At 62.1% G+C, this 10,248-nt stretch overlaps 1 protein-coding gene and 1 long non-coding RNA gene across 3 annotated transcripts; one reads left to right on the top strand and one right to left on the bottom strand.

Moving 5' to 3' along the window:
* Nucleotides 1-604: 604 nt before the first annotated feature.
* On the bottom strand, nt 605-4,100 carry LOC309684506 (heterogeneous nuclear ribonucleoprotein U-like protein 2; the record flags this gene model as incomplete). Its single annotated transcript, XM_082500404.1, has 4 exons — nt 3,139-4,100; nt 1,221-1,350; nt 1,041-1,117; nt 605-763 (listed from the first exon to the last, which is right to left on the bottom strand). Coding segments are annotated over exons 1-4 (1,003 nt in total), but the record flags the coding sequence as incomplete, so codon positions are not given.
* A 3,016-nt stretch (nt 4,101-7,116) lies between these two features.
* On the top strand, nt 7,117-9,653 carry LOC309684505. Of its 2 annotated transcripts, XR_014270297.1 has the most exons (8): nt 7,117-7,291; nt 7,531-7,573; nt 7,847-7,983; nt 8,297-8,389; nt 8,518-8,542; nt 8,914-8,943; nt 9,170-9,191; nt 9,596-9,653. It is a non-coding gene; the product is annotated as an uncharacterized lncRNA (long non-coding RNA). The 2 variants fall into 2 exon arrangements; XR_014270298.1 differs by lacking the exons at nt 9,170-9,191; nt 9,596-9,653 and having other exon boundaries at nt 8,914-9,159.
* Nucleotides 9,654-10,248: the final 595 nt, after the last annotated feature.

Below are 10,248 nucleotides of genomic sequence, written 5' to 3'. Positions count from 1 at the left end.
CAAATTTCAGCAGATGCCCCCCAAAAAAGCGCCCCCCCCAAAGCCCCCACATACCATTTACCCCCAAATTTCAGCAGGTGCCCCCCCAAAAAAGCCCTCCACCCACCTCCAGGTAAAGCCCCCTCCCCCCAAAAAAAGCCCCCCCATACCATTTACCCCAAAATATCAGCAGGTGCCCCCCAAAAAAGCCCCTCCCCCCCCCAAAAGCCCCCACATGCCATTTACCCCCAAATTTCAGCAGATGCCCCCCAAAAAAGCGCCCCCCCCAAAGCCCCCACATACCATTTACCCCCAAATTTCAGCAGGTGCCCCCCAAAAAAGCCCCCTCCCCCCCCAAAAAGCCCTCCCATCCCATTTACCCCCAAATTTCAGCAGGTGCCCCCAAAAAAGTGCCCCCCATACCATTTACCCCCAAATTTCAGCAGGTGCTCCCCCCCCCCCCCCCCCCCGCCCCTCCTTCTCATCTCCTTCTCGCCATCCTGCTCTCCCATTCCCCCCATCCCCTCCCCCTCCCCAAAATCCCGGAGATTCCGGCTCCAGCAAGCTCCCACCCCCCTCCGTGTCCCCCCCAATGTCCCCCCCACCCCCTGCGCCCCCCCCCCACCCCCCCCCCATCGCGGCACCTTTGCCTCGAAGCAGATTTTCCCCTTGGTGACGCCGTGAGTGCTGCGGGCTCCGGCCCAGAGCGCCGGGAAGCGCTCGAAAAAGAGGGGCTGCCCCCCGTAACGGTCTTTGCTGGCTTTGAAGTGAAGATCGGAAGTATCTAAACCCCCCCCCCCCCCCCAAAAAAAAAAAAAAAATTTATATAAAATTAAAGATAAAAATTCAAAAAATAAAAAGGTGAGGAACGGGGGAAGCGCCACCGGAGGGAAAGCGCCACGTGGGCTTCTTTGAGAATCGGAAAACAGCAGCGCCGCCCCCAAACCGGTTTGGAAAGCGATTGGGGAAGAGATCAAAGCCCACCGAATCCGCCGTAAATCCCCCCCCCCCCCCCAAAATCCCCCCCACCCCCCAAAAATCAGGCGGTTCCGCTTACGTACAGGTGTCCAGAATGACGACGCTTTCGTCCTCTTCGCCTTCTCGGGGTTCTTCCTCCGGCGGCGGCGGCGATTTGGAGCTGCGGGATGAAACGAGGTAGAGGAGGGGGCCGCGAGGGTCGGCGGGGGCCACCGTTTGGCTACCGGGGGAGGGGATTTGTTGCCCCCCCCCTCCCCACCCACCGGCTGTTATAAGCCTCCTCGCGGAACTCGTAGTACGCCCGGCCGTGCTCGTCCTTCTCGTCCCGCTGTCTCTTGACGCCTCTTCGCTCTCCGTCGGAGCCGGCGGGTTTGGATTTGTCATCCTCGTCTGCTGCGGGAAGGGGAAAAAAACAAAAAACACCAAAAAAAGACCTCAATTTTTACCCCAAAGTGGCAAAATTGTGAAAATCTAAGAGCGAAAATTTGCTATCTTCCACCTCTGCGCGGCCGGGTTTTATAAAACTTTAATTATTTCGCTTTAAAAAGGCGCCGGAGTGTGGCCGTCAGCGGAGAACGACAGTTTATAACTGATTTTTATAACTTTTCGGCTTTTCCTTTTTATCCGGACGATGCTTCGAACCGCCCGTCCTCGTTAACGTCGTTATCTTCCCCTCCCTCTCTCCCGGAGCTCCACGTGGGGACGGCGGCGCGGCGCGTGACGCCACAAAAAAAAAAGAAAGAAAGAACAACCCACCACGCCAACCCAAAAACCCGCGTTTGTTGGGAGCCGGCGAATCCCAAACCTGCCGGAAAAGGGGTGGGAAAACCTCGGAAGCGGCAGCAAGGCAGGTGAGAACTGTCCCCACCCCCCCTGTACCTAAAAAATAAAACCCCCAAATAAATCAAAATCATACTCGAGATTTTCATCCGGCAGGGCAAAGGCGGGGTTCAACGTCCGCGGGTTAATTAATAACGGTAAAACCCAAACCGCTACGAGAACGACGAACTAATTAGCCGTTCGCTAACGAGAGCCCCGAGAGAAACATCAAACCTCGCCGATTCTTGCGGTATTTCGCAAATAAAGGAGAAAAACGACACCTAAATTCCTAAAATGTGCGTAACACCCACCAGTTTGGCCTTTCTCAAAACCCGGAAACAGGAAAAGTTTTTCCTCGATAAATATTAATCGTTAAAACTATAGTTAATTTTTGCTCCGGGGATACTTTTGGTTCAGCCCCGGTGACACGCGAAATGCTTTTTCAATAAAAAGAGAGGTTTTTTTTTTCTTTTTATCCCCCGATAAATCCCCAAAACCGGAGCGCCGCACCGGGAGTTCGGCTCACGTCGCGCTTTTTAAGCGAAGACTTTGGTTTCCCGCTCACCTCCGACACCTCCCGACAGCCCCCAGCAGAGGGAAGCAATTAAAATAAATTAATTTTCTATCAACACCCGTCTCCAGCAAACTCCAAAAAGAACTTTTTCCTACTTATTCCTTAAAAAGTTGGGTTTTTTTCCCCTCGTAACGCAGCTCGGCCGACAAAACCATTTCCTATTTCCACCCCGACACGGTGAAGGGAGGGGGGGGGGGGGGGGAACCCGGTTTTTAACTCAATTTTACAGCTTCAGAAGGGCCGCCCGGAAAAAAAAAATAATAGAAACACCTAAAATTTTGGGCGGGGGGAGGGGGGGGAAGAGCTCAGGATGAGGTTCTCGCCCCCCAAAAGTGGGGTGAGAGCCTCTGGACAGCTCTCGGTGCGGCGTGAGACGTCTGGAAGGGGAAAAAGAGCCCAGAAATTGGAAATAGAGAGCCCAGAAATTGGAAATAGAGAGCCCAGAAATTGGAAATAGAGAGCCCAGAAATTGGAAATAGAGAGCCCAGAAATTGGAAATAGAGAGCCCAGAAATTGGAAATAACTTGAATAACTCAGAGAAGAGTTAAATGGGGGGGGGGTGGGGGGGAAGCGAGGGAGGATTTGGGGGAGACCTGGGGGGGGGGGGGGGGGGGAGCGAGAGGGAACCCCCTACCCCCGGGGGAGGGGGGGAACCGGGACCGGGGGAGCTGGAAAGAAACCCCTTCCCCGGGACGGAGGAGTGGAGGGGAACCCCCTGCCCCGGTGGGGGGCGGGAACCGGGACCGGGACTGTTGGAGGAGGAGGAGAGGGGTCCTCTCGGTGCTCACCGGCCTGGGCTCCTTCCTCCTTGACCTCGGCGGCGGCGGCTTCATCCCCGCTGGGTCCCTCCTCCTGCGGCCTCTCGGCTCCGTTCACGCCGCCGCTGCCGCCTTCGGCGCCTTCGGGCTCCGGCACCGGCTCCGGTTCCGCCGTCGGCTGCTCCTGCTGCTGCTGCTGCGGCGGCGGCTGCTGCTGCTCCTCCTCCACCGCCGCCGCCGCCGCCACCTCCTCCTCTGCCGCCGCCGCCTCCTCTTCCTCCTCCTCCTCCTCCTCCGGCGGACCGGGCAGGGCCGCCTCCGCCTCACCGGGGGCCGCCGCCGCTACTCCCGTCGCCTCCTCCTCATCGGCCAGCAGCGCTTCCTCGTCTTCTTCCTCCTCTTCCTCCTCCTCTTCCTCCTCCTCCTCCTCCTCTTCCTCCTCCTCATCGCCGTGGTGATGCGTGGTAGGGCCACCGGCCGGGCCCGCTTCCCCGGTACAGGCCGCAGGCCCGGCGGGGCCTCCTTCTTCGGGCCCGGCCGCCAACATCTCGGCGTCCAGGGCCTCCTGCAGCCGCTGCGCCAGCTCCACCTTCAGGCCGCGGGAATCCAGGCCGCGGCGGCCCAGCTCGGCCCGCAGCTCGGTCACCTTCAGCCGCTTCACGTCCATGGCGACGGCGGGGCGGGTTGGGGTAGAGGGAAGGGAGGGGAGGAAGGGGGAAAGGGGAGGGGGGGGGAGAGGAAGGAAGGAAGGGAGGGAGGAAGCGGAAGCGCGAGGCGGCGGCGAGGCCGAGCGGCGGCCGGGCCTTAGGCCGCGCGGGGCGGGGAGGGGGAGGGATGAAGGGAGGGGAAGGGGAAAGAGGGGAAGGGGAGGGAGAGGAGGGACTGACGAAGTAAAACGAGGGGCCGCCGAAGCCGGTGGAGGAGGGGAGCGAGCGCCGCGGGCCTGCCCTGCCCGCCGCCCTGCGCCCGCCGCCGCCGCCGCCTCACGACGCCCCCGGGGCCGCCGCCGCGCATGCGCAGACCCCCCACAACCCCCCCGCGCGCGCCGCCCGCGCAGGCGCAGCGCCGCCGCCGCGCAGGCCACGCCTCTCCTCCCTCGCCTCCGCGCATGCGCCGCGCAGGCGCGCCTGCGCGGCGCATGCGCGGAGGCGAGGGAGGGGGCGGCGGGGCGCATGCGCGCTGCGCGTTTTCCAACGCTCCCCACCACCACCACACACACACACGCACCAGCCCCACCTACGTGCGCAACGGTCGCAGGGAGAGGCCCCGCCCGCGCGCGCGGCGGCGATTTTCTCATTGGCCGCCCTCCCGCCTATCGCAAAGCGTGGCGGGTGGTTTCTGCCTAGCGACGGGGTAAAGCCGCTTCGGGATTGGTCGGAGGCGGGCGGGAAAGCTAGAGAGACGAGCGCTCCCGCCCGCCGCGCCGCGGCCGCCATTTTGTTTCGGTGACTGAGGCGGGGGGCAAACCGGGGCCGGGGGGGGTGGTGGGGGGGGTGGCGGCGGCGGGACCGGGAATGGCGGGGGGAAAACGGGACCGGGGGAGGCCTCGGGGTCGGTCCGGGGGAGGGGGGGGGGGGCGGGAGAGGTTTAAAATGCTTTTTTTTTTGTTTTTTTTGAGGAAAAAACCCACCGAAGTGCGGGCGGGGGGGGGGGCAGGAGGGGGGCGCAGGCGGCGCTGAGAGGGTATGAGGGGAACCCCTCCCCCCTCCCTCAGGGGTGACGTTTCCCGCTTTTTAATAATATAAAAATATATATATATTTTTTTTTTTCCCACTAAATACGTAGAATTTAGTAAGAAAATACCGGAGCGCGGCGGGGGGTGAGCTCAGAGCCGGGGATGGAGAATCTGCCCTTGGGGGGGGGGGCCCATGTCGCGATACGGGGTGGGGGGTGGGTGCCCCGTGTCGTGACACAGAGGTGGTGGCTGCTCTATGTCATGACACAGGGGGTGGCAGGTGATGTGACGCGTGCCCCCTGTCTCCACACAGGGGTGCAGCGGGTGCCCCGTGTCACGACACGGGAGGGGTGGTGACATGGTGGGTGCCCCATGTCACGACACAGGGTGGCGGGTGCCCTGTGTCACGATGCAGAGGGGGCAGGTGCCCCGTGTCATGACACAGAGGCGGCGGGTGCGCTGTGTCACAACACGGGGGGGGGGGTGGTGTGTGCCCCATGTCATGACATGGGGGGCTGACAAGTGCCCCATGTCATAACACAGAGGCAGTGGGTGTCACATGTCACGACACGGGGTGGTGGGTGCTCCACGTCATGACAGAGGGGTGCAGCATGTGCCCTGTCTCACAACACAGGGGATGTCCCCATGTCACGACATAGAGGCAGTGGGTGGCCTATTTCACAACACAGGGCATGGTGGGCGCCCTATGTCGTGACATGGGGGTGCCCTGCGTCCCGACACAGGGGTGATGGGTACTGCATGTCACAACACAGGGGGCAGCAGGTGCCCCATGTCACGACCCAGAGGTGGCTTCTCCCATAGATATAAGGGGTGGAGGGCGTGCGTCGCACCATCGGGGTGCAGCAGGTGCCCCGATGACCCGGGGGGGTGGTGGGCGCCTCATGTCGCGACACAGGGGTGGCCCAACCTACGATATGCGGGGCGGCAGGCCCGCGTGGCAACACAGGGGAGCAGCGGGTGCCCCGTATCATCGCATAGAGGACGGCGAGTACCCCGTATTACGACACGCGGAGACAACTGGTGGCGTGAAAGGCGCGCTCCGTCGCGATACCCATCCACGCGGAATGCAGCGATGCTCACAGAACGCGATATAAAGAAGATGAGTCTTCTATGAGAGAGTCACGACATTGAAAGGTTCTTATATCGCGACTTAGACGCGACTATCGGTCTGTTTTTTGACATAAAGTAGTCCCCCGGAGGGGGTGCACCATTCCCGGAGGCACTGCAATACCGGGACGATGCGCGGAGCGGAGGGAGCAAGCTCCGGGTCCAACTCCCGAGCCCAAAAATCCGTTTAATATAAAGTCCTCTCATCGAGGACGTATCAGATATTAAACTGATAAGAACAGATACTACACTTGATCTTAGCCAAAAGGCCGAGAAGCGATAACAAAATTGCCCCCAGTGACGACACGCCATAGCCTGCGACACCTTTCTACGTCACGGTCACGACATCCCTCCCAGCACCGACCCATCCGTTCCTCTCCTCTCGCAACTCCCCGACGATTCTCTCTTCTCGCGCATCGCAATCGGACCCCACGGGCACCGGAGCCCCGCAGAACCCCCCCTCACCGTCGTCTCCCATCGTCCCCCTCGCGCATCATATCGCTCTCGATTTGCATTACCCCGCCCCTCCAGCCAATCCTTAACCGCCTCTCGTCGGACGCCCCGCCCCCACGAAACGACGCGCCGCGCCCCCCTCGCTGTTTAGAGTGACGCCCCGCCTCCTCATTTGCATTCGCGCCGCTCCCCCCTCCCGCCGGGCAGACGTTAAACCCTTCGCAGGCGCTTCGCAGTACCACGCCCTGCCTTAAATTTGCATTCGCCCCGCCCCCCGTCATTTGCATACTCCGCCCACCGGAGCCCTTCCCTGCCCACAAACCCCAACGGTCGGCGGGGGGGGGGGCGGTACGCGCATGCGTTGCGCGCGCGCGCCTTTTCCCGCCCCTTCCCAGCATGCCCAGCGGCCTATTTAAGCGCGCAGGCGGCGGCAGGGCGGCCATTTTTGTCGCTGATAGCTGAGATGTGCGGGTGAGGGGCTGTGGGTTCTCCGCTGACCTTCGGGAGGGCTCGAGGGCCTGCGCGGGGAGGGGTGTAACGGCCCCGGTGGCCCTGTTCTTCTTCCCCAGTGCACCCGCGTCTTTAGTGAGGCGGTGGAGTTGTGCCGGTAGGGAGATCTGTGGGCCGCGGAGCCGCCATTTTGTGGCTCCTCGATCAGTCCTCTCTGTGAGGCGATGGCGGTCTCCTACCGAGGGGGTGTGGGGGTGGGGGGTTGGGCCTATCTGGGCCTGGGGAGAGGCTGTTCAGTGATGAGTCCATTCACAGACCTGAACTGACCGAGGGGTGACGGCTCGAAGTGGCTCTGAGGAGAACGGAGGAGTCTCGCCCGACCCGGGTGGAGGCTCCTCTCTACCTTTCCGTATTTTTAACGCATTTTCGAACTTGTTTTTTAGGCTCTTACTGCTCCAAATGGTTTCGCTGCCGGAGGTGAGTGTTCAGTTCGCTCTTTCGCAGCCGCACACGCTTTGTTGGTATAAAATACTTGATTTTAAGGCAGAATTGGGGGCTCGGTGCTGCCGGGATGATCCCCCCCGAACTCTCTCTTGCCGATGCCCCGTGGGGAAAACCCTAAATCAGCCTCTGAGCGGCGCCGCGTTCCCCTCCGGGGACCTTTAATTGCGCTCAAAACGCCTTTTTAACTATTTTTCTTTTTTTTTTTTTTCGAGGGGTGGAACCGGTGGCTCGTGATCACCCGTGGCTCCATCCCAGGTGAGCACCGGGATTTGGGTCACTTAAGGGTGTTCAGGGTACAATTGAGGTGTCCCCATCCCCTCCCCCCCACTCGTGACCCCTTTCCCACCCCCCCCTCCCGTGGGGGGAATTTTGGGTCCCCCGCGCTGTTCGGTGACGAATGACAACGACAAGCATATGGCTGAGTGTCCCTGATGCCACTTTAGACCTGAGAACTGCCGGGGGGGGGCCACGCGTGGCTTTTTTAGGTTTATTTGCTTAAAAAAAACCGTTTTAATAACAATTTTTCAGGTGGGGGGAGCGGCACCCGCCGCTCCAGCGGAGGGTGACGGAGTGGCGCCGCCTTTCGAAACCCCAAAACGTGGCGAATTAACCCCAGAGTGGGGGACGCGCCCTGAATTCCGCGTGGAACCCTCCACCCCCCGCAGGTAAGGATCCCCCCCCCCCCCAAAACCCCACGGAACCCCCCCAAAACCCCACGGAACCCCCCCAAAACCCCACGGAACCCCCCCAAAACCCCACGGAACCCCCCCAAAACCCCACAGATCCCCCCCCAGGTCCGAAGCGATGACACACTGGACTGGACGACGCGAGTCCTATGGCAGCACCGAGTTACCAAAGCCCTGATCGGACCCCCCCCAAAAAAAAACCCACCCGTGGGGGGGTTCCCACGCGCGTCACCCTCCCCAAAATACTAATTCCCTCCCCCTTTTTTTTTTTTTTTGTCGTTTTTCTCCGCAGACGGTGAGTTCCCGGCGCCGGTGACCCCCGTGGCCCCCCGTGAGGAAACCCCGCGCGTCTGACCCCCCCACCCGCCACCAGAACCTGCCGAAGGTTGAACCCACTGGTGACAGTGGGGGGGACGGGAGGACGCCCGGTCCCGAGTGGACTGTCTGAGGGGGCCGTAGAGGGGGAGGGGGGGGCCCAATTAATCCCTCTGCTAATTAATATTGTCATTACAGGAGGAGGTGGAGCCGCGGGTGGGAGGTGAGTGCTGCCCACGGGGGGTCTCGAGTGGGGGGGGGTGACACGAGTGGGGACACCCCCCCCTCCCCCCCCCCCCCGAGACCCCCCATTCATCCCGGAGGGATGAATGGGGGGTCTCGGGGGGGGGGGGGGGGAGGGGGGGGTGTCCCCACTTATAGGGTGGTTTTGGGGGGTCGTGGGGGTGTCCCCCGTGGGTGTGATGACCCCACTCAGGAATCTCGTTCGGCTGATGCCCACTGCTGAGCACAATAGGGGCTGACCCGCCTGGGGGGGGGTTGGGGAGGGGGTTGTCCCGTGGGTGCCCCCCCCCCTTAATTTTGGGGGGTGATAATAACCCCCTCCCCCCCCCCCGGCGTTGTTTCTCCCCACAGACGCGGTTTGAGGACACCCGTGGGGGGGAGGTGAGTGACGGCGGTGATGTCAGCGCGTTTGAAAACGAGCCGAAAACGCCCCAATTTTGGTGATGAGGTCAACTAGCTCACTTTGACCTTGGTGAAAACAGTCGAACAGCTGAAAAATTGGGGTTTGTCGCGACTGGGGGGGGGGGGTTGTCGCGACTGGGGGAAGGTTTGTCACGACTGGGGGGGGTTGGAAAATCACCCCCCCCCCCCTTCTTCCTCCCCACAGGGTCGTAGAGGGGAGTGCTGAGGTGAGTTGGGGGGGGTCCGTGGGTCAGTTTTTTGGGGGGGGGGCGGAGGTTTTTTTGGGTGGGGGGGGGGTGGTGTCACGGGGTGACACTGTGGGTCGCGGGGGGTCTGGGGGGGGGGTCAGGGGGTGCCATGGGGGGTCTCGGGGTGACTTTATGGGGGGGGGGGGGGGGGCTAAGGGGGAGTGGGGGGTGCCGTGGGGGTTCCGGGGTCCCCGTGGGGTGCAGTGGGGGGGTCCGTCTGTCCTTCCTCCCCCCCCCCCCCCGCCGAGGATGAGGCGATACCGCCCCAGACTGACACCCGCTGAGTGAGTGGTGCTGCCTGAGGCGGGGGGGGGGGGTCCGGGAGGGGGTTTGGGGGGCACTTGGTCCCCCCCTCATCCCCCTCTTCTCTCTTTTCCCTCCAGCCCCTCCCTCCGAGCACGTGCCGCTGCCTTCGATCGAAATAAAAATGGCTATTTTTGCTAAAAAAAACCCGAGTTTGTCTTAATTCGAGGCGGGGGGGGGGGGGGGGGGGCGGGACACAGAACAGATGGGAGAGCCCCGCACACACTGCACGGGGCGTGCTTCCGGTAGGCGTGGCTGCGTCGAGGCCACGCCCCTTCCGCTTTGGTTTTCGCCCCATTGGTTATCCCGTCGGGGTGGAAACCTTCAAACCCCGGAAGGACTCGGCGAGTGGAACCCATCTGCGCATGCGTTTTCCCCTTCCCTCACGGCACCCCCACAAATGGGTCCGGTTGGAAACCGTGTCCCGCCCGGAACGATGGAACGCCGCTCCGGCGCCCGTCCGGAGCGCGGGGAAGAGACGGACCGGGACAAGATGGCGGTCACCGCCCGCGGTACACATGTGTGGGTTGGGTCAGAGACCGGAGCGCTCAAAGGTGCGGGGGGGGAATTGAGCGGTGGGATATGTGACTGGGGGGCCTCCGGGGGGGTATTTCGTGACTGGGGGGGCTCTGGGGGGCGTAATAATCCCCCCCCCCCTCCCACAGGGGTGAACCTGCAGAAGAAACAGGCGACGAATTACTGCGCCAACGGGTCGGGGCTGAGCCGGGGGGGG

This window comes from Vanellus vanellus (assembly GCF_965231255.1).
Source record: "Vanellus vanellus genome assembly, contig: HAP1_SCAFFOLD_2398, whole genome shotgun sequence".
In the NCBI taxonomy this organism is placed as follows: Eukaryota; Metazoa; Chordata; class Aves; order Charadriiformes; family Charadriidae; genus Vanellus; species Vanellus vanellus.
This window is presented reverse-complemented; position numbering and strand designations above follow the sequence as displayed.